Source organism: Enoplosus armatus, chromosome 20 (assembly GCF_043641665.1).
Source record: "Enoplosus armatus isolate fEnoArm2 chromosome 20, fEnoArm2.hap1, whole genome shotgun sequence".
Taxonomy (NCBI): Eukaryota; Metazoa; Chordata; class Actinopteri; order Centrarchiformes; family Enoplosidae; genus Enoplosus; species Enoplosus armatus.
The window spans coordinates 18353661-18364912 of NC_092199.1; the positions used below are offsets into that span (position 1 = coordinate 18353661).

Consider the following 11252-nt stretch of genomic DNA (forward strand, 5'->3'; position numbering starts at 1 on the left):
TGAATGCAACTATTTTTATAATTGATTAATCCTTCAAGTCATTTTTCAAGCAAAAAAGCCAAAAAAAAGAAGAAAAAAAAGCCTAGCTTTTTGGCCTTTAGGAAATCATGATGGGCATTTCTCATTATTTTATGACATTTTATATTTTAATAATACTTTATTAAATGTAATAAATCTCTGATCCATTAATGATGGCTACCAGCATCAATGAAGTATATCTAGTGAATTAGAAAATCTCAACTAGCTGCTGAAAGTAACAAAAACAACTGAAACTTTAACGTTAACAGTTTGGAATGGCTTATGATTTCGACAAAAACACATACTCCGTAACATAAAGAGGAAAATCTAACCAGAATCACCTCTTCAATTCGGCAACATCCAACCTAAGAAGCACAGCATATTAATAAGAAATGTAAACTTAAAGAGCTGATTTGGCCGTTATTTTAACGCTAGCTAGTTGGCGGAAGCAAGCAGCGTGACACAAAAGCATCAAATTCAATGAAATAACTGCTGCTGGGTACAATTACATGTATGCCGAATCAGAATATGGCTTCTATTCATTTAGAAAACATATTGTGTTTTATTTTTTAAAAGATATATAGCTTGGTTATAAGCAAGCTAAAATGGTATTGACACATTTTGAATGACAGTGTCGCGGGAACGTTTTCGTTCGGGCTACAGTTATCTCCGCGCGACTCAAAGCCTATCAAATGGTTGACCCACGTGCAAATGAAGGAAGTTTTCGTGAAAAATAATAATGAATAGTCAAAAAAAAAACACAGACCTATCTTCCTTGTAGTTATTGTTGTTGTAGCACAGCTGACAGGCAAAGGAAGCCAAGCGCCAAAGTAACTAGGAAGTGTATTTTGGCGCAATGCATCTTGGTCAGTGAAGTTTCGAAAACGTAAGCATTTTTCAGCCGTCTGCCCGTCGCCTTGGGATGGGGGGGGATAACTAACAGCGAACTAAAGCTGCTCTTCAACAACCGGAATCAGTCAAAGGTCCCAAGGGGGCCTCGTGTGTTTAACGTCATGCTATATAACGGTGTGTTGTTTTTGCTCGGAGCCCAAATTAGAAATAATTATGAGCCTATGGAGCCACCAGATGGCGGAATACAACAGCAGCTCGCTTAGCTGCAAGTCGGTAACTAAACAAAGTAGAGGAAGAAGAATATTGGCCGAAGAAGAAGAAGAAGAAGAAAAAGAAAACGAGCATGGCAGGAAACATAAGCAGCACTGCGGCACCGATTACTAGTTCTCTATCTAAACTGCAGTCTTTAAATGGACTGTTTGCGATATATAAAAAAGAAGGGCCGACATCTGCCGACGTGTTAAATGCACTCAAAGAAGCTTTGCTCAAGGGTAATGCGGCAGGGGCCGGGATCAGGAAGTGGGTCCGTTGTCATTTGTTGGAGCTGACAGTGAAATGTTTTTGTGTCTCTCAGAAGCTGGAGTACAAAACCCCAACCCGCGAAAGAGGAAGAAGCAGAGCCTGAAGATGGGCCACGGAGGGACGCTGGACAGCGCTGCCAGTGGGGTGTTAGGTAAGCAGGTTGTCCCAGGTCCAGGTCCAGGTCCACGTGCGACTGTTGTCATTTCTTCCTTGACTGGGCTGTAGTGGAGCAGATATTAAAGGCCCCATATTCTGCTCATTTCAGCTCTATATTTTTTATTCTGGGGTTCCACTAGAGCAGCTTTGCATGATTCACAGTTCAAAAAGTCCTTATGTATCTTGTTCTGGCTCTTTCTGCAGCCCCTCAGTTGATTTGACTTGCTCAGACTGCTGAAGCCTCATATTCACTTTGGCTGAACTTCAGAATACATTTTTTTTACACAGAATGAGGACTGTCACTTAATGAAATCGCTTTTGAAAGGGATCTCTGTGCAGCCGGTATGGACAGGAGGAATGATAACAATGACCTTCCAACGTACAGATGGGCATGTAAAGCTTTAAGATAGACTTGAAAAAATGTGAACCTATGCTTTGAAAACAAAGGGTTTATAGCAGGGCAGTAGCCAGAATTCTAGAAAGATTGAAGTCACAAGTCCAAATACCCCCAAGTGCAAACACACAACCCCTTAAGAAATGCATGTCTAGACATCAAACTCTGCAATGTTTACTTACTTGATTTTGTAGTTATATTTTCTTGTCTGTTCTCTTTATTCTATATCTTCTGTCTACTTTGTCTCCCTGCATGAAGGTCTAAAAGCTGTTTATATTTATATATTTAAATTCATTTAACTTAAAGCTACAGTAGGCAATATTATTGAGTTATAATTTCATTTAGACCATTGCATGTTACTAACAATATTTAATTAAAGGACTCCATTTAAAAAAAAAAAAAAAAAAAAAATGACTGTCTATGAGCACCCGCCTCTTTGTATTTAGCCTGCTAGCTAACCCTGATTGGTTGTTTGATTCAGACCTGGTCCAGTTTTTTGACAGACTAATTACAAAGGGGCGGGTGCTCACAGACACCTTCTTTTTTTTTTTTAAAGGAGCCCTTCAAGCAAATATTGTTAGTGATGCAATGGTCAAAATTAGTCATTTCAATTGCCAGGGGCCACCACTGGCTAAGGCTGTAAAATGAGCAAAACCATCAGCATGTTGTTTGTCTGTGCAACGCGGTTTTTGTCGTCGGGTGTGCAGAATATTGCCACCTCTAGGGTATGCTAGCAGGACACTAGACTCTTAACTCGGTCTCTGTTTCTTGTCAGTTGTCGGGGTTGGGAACGGCACAAAGATGCTCAGTACAATGTTGGCCGGTTCTAAGGTGAGTTATGTAAACAAACACATATGATATGTACAATGAAGCTGTAAAGAGCTAAATGAACAAAACTGTGACATTGTTCTGCTTACAAAGAATGCGTTTTTCATCGTGACAATTCTGTTAATTATAAAACGACAACAAGACTTGTGAATTAGTTACGAACACGAGACGTGATGAAAGCTGGTGCAACAGTTGTTCTAGTTTACTACTGCCAGACGCTGCTGTGTCACTGTAGGACCTGTTGAGTAGCTCCTGTTAAAGTTTGGTGTTTAGAACGAGTATTTGTAGATCTCAACAGTTCCATATAAGTGGTCATTAATAAACAGAGACAGCAAAGTGATGTGTACTGTTTGTTTGTCAGAAATATGTTGCTGTGGGGGAACTGGGGAAAGCGACGGACACCCTTGACGCCACCGGCAGTGTGATTCTGGAGAAAGGCTTTGGTAAATGTTGAAGTACAAATTGCACAATTTCATTTGAGCAGTTGATTTGATTCAACGGTCTAACCGTCTAATGTGTGCATGCCTCTCTTTCTGCAGTTTTTCTCTTATGTTACAGGATGTGTTTTTCCATGATTTTTCTTCTTTTTTTTTTCTGGCCCACAGAACACATAACCAGGTTGGACATTGAGGACAAGCTGAAAGCTTTCACTGGTAACATCATGCAAGTTCCTCCGCTGTGAGTAAAGCCTCCGATCTGAGACAACACTGCCACCACAATAACGTGTGTGTGTGTGTGTGTATGCGAAAGTAAACTGTTTAATAACTTGCGGATCATTTCTAAGTCAGCCCATCTGGTCTCCATTCATGCGCGCGCAATACAAATCTAGCTGGCGCAAAGCCATGAAATGTACTGTACATGTTCATGCTCCTCAGAGGACGGAGCCATTATGGACCCTCCCGTGTTTTTGTAATGCGCCACCCTCGGGACAAGTTGTCAGTTGTATAAAGAAAGCTGGAAGAAGCCTTTGGAGTCTGGTGATACCATAACCTGGGCCCCTATTTTCAGATGGTTAAAAGTGACTTATACTTAGCCATTCAGTTATAACTTCAATTGTAACTTCAGGTTTAACATAGATGGACAGAGATGGATGTTAAAAGGCATTTTTACACGGAGCACGTCACGAAGCCAGTTCAACACACCCAGGATATCTTTCCGTTATCTGGCTTCACTAAGCCTAACAACCACGACCCCGCTAAGCGGCCACGCGACGGTTGTTATCAGCTCGGTAAATCAACCCAGGGTTTCTTCCAATCTAGCCACGAGCGCGTTCACATTTTTCACAGAAGAGCAAACTGTAGTATTAGACAAATATACGAAGAAGTTAAACACATCATCCATAGTGTTGCCACATGCAGGAAGGACAGCAGGACAAAAAGAATCCCCACTGTGTGAACGCATAAGGCTTATAATATCACTGCCCCCATCATTAGGGCACGAGGAGAACTGACTATAATTACATTTGTGTATTCCCTGAAATGAATGTGTTGCTTAGATGTCTATTCTTAGGGCGTGTTTGACAGTTTCAGTCTTATTCTTTCAGCTGCAAGCCCCGGCGTGTCAAACGGACTTTGAATAAAAGATGAATATAAAAACAGAATTCAAGTTCACTTTCGTATCTTGTGAGAACAGCAAGTACAAGGCTTTTCAGTGCTTCAGTCTAGCCTCTGCCGGAGGATGACATCAGTATACAGAAGCACAATGAAATGCACACAGGAGTCATTCAGACCAGAGTCCGTATCTCGCATATAAAACACTGTCAGGGAAAGCCAAAGGGCTCCGCCGGTCTCTTAACAATCCGCCCTCCTTATAGACCCTCTCACAATCTGCACCAAGCTCCGCAGGATCTTCTGTGATTGGTGATGCCGTTTTCCAAGATAATTGATCGGGCGATAGGCGGTGCTATTATAGGAGTTGATACCGATCTACCCCGGTAAGAAGAGCACCACCGTCGTAAACCCTGTGTTAGCCCTGAAGTTGCCTCGCTAACCTCAAATCCTGCTTCTTAGTACGGGGCTCTGACGTCAGTGAGCCGGTTCAGATACGCCTTTTTGGAGATGAATTGTTGTTCATTGCTGCTGAAGATGTTCAAGATTTCACACAAATGAAATGTATTGTATTTGCAATCGAAACAGCAAAGGTAATTAGGGTTAGAGTAATCTAATGGTAGTGGTGGATTTTTGACTCCATCTAGTCTCTAACAATAGATAACTCATCAGTATGTTGCTGTTTTTCCCATAATGGTGCAGTGGACCCTGCAGCCTCTAGAGGTCACTAGCAGGGCTTTAGACCGGTGTTGAACATGTGTCACTTCCCCTCCGTCCCCTGCCAGTGGTCACGGCACTCCATCTGCGCAGCAACGGCCTGAAGTTGCAACATTTCACGTCGAGGGAAAAGGGGAACGCTTCTGCATTTATCCATCTTCAGTATGGTGTTATCTATTGATTTTTATTTGTATCTTTATTTTATTTATTTTTTTCCTCCAGCTACTCGGCACTGAAAAAAGACGGCCAGCGTCTGTCTGTCCTGCTGAAGAAAGGTCACAAGGTCGAGGCCAAACCAGCCAGACCAGTCACTGTGTACAACCTGACCCTGCAAGAGTTCAAGCCTCCCCTCTTCACTCTGGGTTAGCTCACACTGCACGATGCAGTATTTCTTTCTTCCTCTATGTGTAATGCTGCCTTCTGACTTTCTGGTATTTAAAATAGCCCTTTGGACGTTACTTCCTGTTGTTTCCATTTTTACTTCCATGTTAACTTACACATTCGAACGGTTTTATTTCTGCAACAGATATTGAGTGCGGTGGTGGATTTTATGTCAGAAGCTTGGTGGATGACCTGGGAAAAGGTGAGATTTTAAATTCACTCTATTTCACAATGTCTTCATGTTGGCATGTTTATGGAAAAGTCAATAAACGTAGCGATCAGACATCAACCCGACTGACGCGTAACTCTGAGGGTAACCGGTGCCTGTGTGCTGCAGCTCTGTCGACGTGCGCTCATGTCAAGGAACTGATCCGGACCAAGCAGGGCCAGTTCACCCTGGAGGAGCATGCCTTACACGAGGAGCAGTGGACCCTGGAGCGCGTCCTGCTCTCTCTGCAGCCCTGCTCAGAGTCGGAGCAGGGTGCGGAGCGCACGAAGCCACCAGAAGCCAAGGACCCAAAGGGAAAGTGAAAAGCGGGGGATTTGCCGTCCGCTTCATGGTTAGTCACGGGGATACCCGCTCGGCTTTCCCAGTGAAGAGAACGTGTCCTGTCTGAACACGCCCGGTTCCCCAGTTTCTCCTGGATGTTTTAAGGTGCGTCGTTGAGCAAATGGAAGTGGGACAAACTGAGACAAATGTCACAACCACTGTTGTTCTGGAACTCAACGGGCCAGTGTGATTTACCCTACACCAGACTCATGATTTCCAGTCCGCATTCCAGGGAGTTTCTGTCTCGTCTCGGTCTCATCTGCTATTTTAAGTTTTAGTTAAATTGGTACGTAATGCTGTATTTGGAAATGACGGCTCGTCTCAACCCCAGCCTGTTGTCTTCACCTGTTCTTATCCCACCTGGTACTGTGGAGCCACTATATGAAAATGAGAAATGTTATACTGTGTTAGGGAAGGTTGCTTGATAATGCACACCGCAATTTTCATTTCTTTGAGACTTCGAAGTCGCGACACGAAACAGACTTGCAGTGTAAACAAACATTTGAGAGAGAATCTTTGTGGGGAATCTTTGAAGAGTATTGTGATAGCATTTTGCCAGCTGTATGGTCTTGATCTGGGCATCATCTTCTGAGGTGGTCCTGTATGAAACACTTAGCAGTTACACCTTCTGTAAGCTGAACTGGCAAATACATTTGCAAAGCAGGTAAAAACAAAATTCCCGGAGACGTATTTGTGGAACTGCCCTGCTGGTTGCTCTAAACAAAGACAGTTGACATGCATAATAAAAGCAATTTCTGTTCTTCCAGTACACAGTGTGTGTGTTTTTTTTTTTATTCTCACACATCTGCATCAGCAGTGGTGTGTGTGTGTATATATACTGCATGTTTAATTTACATCGTTCTGCGCTTTCGGATTAAATTAACATTGAAGGGAAACAAAAGAAAAAACATGTTTCTTTGTTAAATACAACAATATTTCTGACATTGTTCACAAGAGTGGCTGCTGGTCATGACAGAACTATTTCTTTACTAGATATTCATTGTTGTTGTTTTTTTCCCTGCTCATTACTATGCATACAAAGGTGTAATGTATAAAAGTTACCACGGCAGCTGTGATCGCAGCCTGGTGAAGGCGAACAGAGTTTCTAGAGTCTTGTTTCATATTTCTTGGTTGTTTTTCTTTTACTGTCCTTTGTTTCTTTTTTTTTTTTCCTACTTTTTAGCAAAAGTTTGAAATGACAAAACTAACTTCACTGCCTTACATTTATAATCAAGTATAGGACAGAAAATCGCAGAGCATACATTGTGGTTTTTAAATTAGTTCATCATTTTAAGTCACTTAGGATCTCAAGATTATTTTTTGTATCTCACCTCAGTAAGTTTTCTGACAGGTTTGAACTCTCTATCTAAAGAAATGATGACCAAACTGTCTCATATGTTTGAGTCCCTAAATATATTTACATTTTTCAAAATCTTGACTTGTCATCTCATCTCAACCTGGGGGTCCCGACCACCCATCGGGGGTCGCCAAAGCCACATATAAATAAAATATATACATGCATTTAATTAATATCTTTGTTTATTTATGATAAAGCCAAACTGGTTTTACTATTAAAATGTATGTATGATAGTGAAATTAAAAGAAAATCATAATACAGGCATAGAATTGTGTTCCTAAAAATATAGAGACATTGTAATATCCACAGGAAACAGTCTACAGAATTTTACAAGTTGCTGGTTTTACACAAACCTCCTGCAGGTATTAAGTTCACTATTTAGGTTAATTGTACAGTTAATTGTTCTGCACTGTTATTGTTTTTTTTATGCAATGAATATAATGAACTATACGTAAAGATATTTCATTGGCTAATTTTCCCCCTTTTTTGTAATTGTATGTGGTTGGGGGGCCATCAGTGTATATACAAAGGTGAAACAGGGGTGCCTTTAAGAAAAGTCACAGGTGTTTTCAGTGACTCATGCCAATTACACCTGTAGCTCGGTGGAGCTCTGTTGGTAGTTTATGTCACCAAACTCCATGAACTAACAGTGATGACGGTGTTAATTGTCCTGCAGGCGCAACAAAGCTTAAAAGCAGAATATGGGAGCTGTCAATCCAATCAAGCACAGCGCGCACACGCCCACACGGTGTAAGAGGTCCAATCAGCAACCGGTGTGCACGCACACGTCCACGCCCACACGGTGTAAGAGGTCCAATCAGCAACCGGTGTGCACGCATGTCTTTCTTGTCCAGGTGCTGAATCTGCTTAAAATCCTCCCATTAAAAAAGTAGTGCAGACGTCATGATTACGTCACGGTGTTAGCTGCAGGCCAACACGACCCCCCCCCCCCCCCCCAAAATATCATTTTGCTGTGTAGCTGGGTGCCAGAATCGAAAAGGCTCCTAATTAAAATGTTATCACATGCGAGCTGCCGCTGCCAGTCAACAAAATCAAAGATTTAACTATAGTTAAACGCGATAAGACGAGAAAAAAAAAATTCTACTAACAATGTTTGTAGCTCACACTTCATCTGACGCAAGGCTAAATAAAGTGTTGTCTCTTGTAGCTATGGACAACGTTATGTGTCTACAGGTTCGTCATGCCCACCTTTTAGCACATAAGCTAACTTTTGTTACGACACTCATTTAAAGTCTTGTCGGCCTACATGACCGTTCGTAGTTAGAGGAAAGTAAAGAGTTATACGCCCTCAGTTTATTTTTACTGTACACGCCTGGTTTCTCTATCAGGTAGGTGTACCGCTAAATGTGCGGCCATTCCACCGGGGGTAATCCTGTCACACCGTCCACCCACTGAGGGGGCGTGTACGGGTTCGCCAGTCAGGCCCCATGTTAACTTTAACCGAGTGAGTGACCGTACATATTCAGAGAAACTATTATTTTCTTCAGCCACCGTTACAAAGCAAGCCAACAAAACTTGCTAGCTAGCGTTAGCTAACGTGTTCCAAGGAGAATTATTCTGCCTCCTCCTAAGTTCCGCCCACTAAAAGACGTAAGTCATAATATTTACTAACAGTAAACATTGTGTCGCCCCCCCCCCCCCCCCCCCCCCCAGTGGTGCCATGAATAAACGGATAAGCCTTGTTAATGGTAACATGTATGGCGCCTCCGCCGAGAAGTTATCAATCGTGTTTTGGACAGCAGCCTGACGCCGCGGGAAAGCTGGTCGGATCAATGAGCTGCAATCATTGTCTCAGTCCAAATATTAGCCGCTGGGCCATTTCTTTCATGTCTTCAAGGCTGCTCATGTCCCTGTTTGCTCTCCGAGTCCACTTTATCTAAATTACAGCCGTTAGAAAGTTGGCAGTGAAGCGGCGAGCGCGCGCTTTAAAGACGGTCATCAGAGAAACAATCGAACCATCAGCGCGCGCGCGCGAGTGTTTATCAGCGCGAGGCTTCCTCCCAGACGCTGCAGCGTGACCTGCGCAGCACATCGCTGATGAAGTCACCCGGTGATAACAACACGACGGCCGCAATAACGCCGCGCAGCCCGGAGCCCAGCTCAGTCTGTCCGCGGCGTAACTCTGAAACAGAGAAGTGATCGGTTATTGTTTAACACTTTGCGGAAACGCGTGCGTGTGTGTGTGTGTGTGTGTGTGTGTGTGGGGCAAACGTGCACTTTAGAGAGCCATTAAAGCGATTTGCACTTACAGTCCTTATCATAAGTATATCACCTCCACCGCGCCGATAGGAGAGGATTTCACAGGAAAGCCTCCAGAACGTTCAAACTGTGAGTTAATCACACTCGCCGCTCAGTTGCGCCGTTCGGGATGTTTATTGCGGTGCACTGTAACGCATTGCTAGAAGATAACACTCACAGCTGTCTGATTAGTCCAGGGACTGCGCGTAAAACCGGGGCCATCGCTTTGACACTGAGGTCATGTTACATTTGATGACAGGTATATGGGCCAACAACATTTTTTTTTTACTCAGATTTACTCCATTTATTCAGTTTAGGGAAACGAAAAGACAGGAAACAGTCTCACTATAACTAATATAAAGGTTCAGAAAGGAACGACCCTTGAAGTGGACACTGATCATAAAGACATGTCTTTATTTTGGTTTTAAACAATAAAAAGGAGCCACTTCATATGGATAGACAAAAGGTCGAATATAGCATGTGTGCACGCTTAATGTCAGGGAAGAAGGAGCGTGACAGTATAGGAGGAATATAGGGGGGGGGGGGGCTGAGCAAGAGCCATTATTGATTAAAAATCCAAATGGCTCAGTCAAAAGCGCAGATGTCCTGATCATGTTTTGTTTTTTTTTGTCTGTTTTTATTCTGATCCTTTGATATTGAGTTTTCCGCTGATCCAGAGTCCGATGCAGAAGTGTATCTTTCTCTGTTAGTGCAGTTACACCTGCACGGCGCAGGCGTTCTACATCCTACCACCAGTAATGCAACATGTCAATATGTTTGACAGCAGCAGTTATTCTTTAATGATTTAAAAAAAAAATAATAATAATAATATTTAGTAAATTATGGGAGAAAGATGCATCAGTAATAATAATCCAATAATATATACCACTGAAAGTATAGCCATTCTACCTAACAGGGGTTAAATATATCTCGCTGATAATTAGGTCAGATTTTAAAAATGCAGGATTGCTTACTTGCAATACGTGTTTTTTTTGTGTTCCAGTGCTGCTTTTGCTGAAGTGAAGGATTTGAATACTTCCACCACTGATCGTTACAGAATCACAGTAGTCTAGTCCAAGTATTTTCGGTTGCGGATCTACTTTAAATCAGTCAAAACAACAATGAAAACCAAGCAGGAGTTACAGGAGATACTTCATTTTAATCTTTTCCTCATCTCTTGTTGTTTGTTTGATTGTTTTTTTTTTCTCATCTCATATTTTTCATTTCATTCGCAACTCTTTCTTTTTTTCTCTGATTTGTTTTTCAGTGAATATGTGTACAGAGCCTGTACTGCTTTCCAAAACGTACGATCAGTTGCAATAACAAAGGTCGCAGACAGTATGAGGTGGTGCTATTATTCTGATAAAGAACGACTTTTTCTTCTCTTTTTTTTCTCTTTTTTTTTTTTTGGAGGGGGCTTTAAAAACACGAGCCTGCACTATCAGTGCCATCGTTATATTAGGCAGATTTCGGTGCGGTAGTTACCAGGTGGTTGGCTGCAGTGATCTGATTCCCCTGAAATACATATATCTCTCCCCTCCTGCCGTCTGATCGCGGTGTGGCTCGATTGGAGCGGCGGGTAAGCCAATCAGAAACGGCCGCTGGCCACCTGCAGGAAGTTGGCAGTCCACTTATCTCCTCCCTCCTCCGCCTGCAGCCAGATAACAGCCC

At 42.5% G+C, this 11252-nt stretch overlaps 1 protein-coding gene across 1 annotated transcript; it reads left to right on the forward strand.

The window, feature by feature from the left end:
• The first annotated feature begins 1213 nt into the window (after positions 1 to 1213).
• On the forward strand, positions 1214 to 6725 carry trub1 (TruB pseudouridine (psi) synthase family member 1). Its single transcript, XM_070927321.1, has 8 exons — positions 1214 to 1361; positions 1445 to 1543; positions 2718 to 2773; positions 3132 to 3213; positions 3376 to 3448; positions 5257 to 5396; positions 5561 to 5617; positions 5753 to 6725. Exons 1-8 carry the CDS (start codon positions 1214 to 1216, stop codon positions 5944 to 5946), a joined length of 849 nt encoding a protein of 282 aa, XP_070783422.1. The 3' UTR covers positions 5947 to 6725.
• The last annotated feature ends 4527 nt before the right edge of the window (positions 6726 to 11252 follow it).

Coding starts and splice junctions, on each gene's coding strand:
- trub1 (XM_070927321.1), top strand. CDS start 1,214: ATGGCAGGAAACATAAGCAGCACTGCGGCACCGATTACTAGTTCTCTA. Junction 2,774..3,131: donor CAATGTTGGCCGGTTCTAAG/GTGAGTTATGTA, acceptor TTTGTTTGTCAG/AAATATGTTGCTGTGGGGGA. Junction 3,449..5,256: donor ATCATGCAAGTTCCTCCGCT/GTGAGTAAAGCC, acceptor TTTTTCCTCCAG/CTACTCGGCACTGAAAAAAG.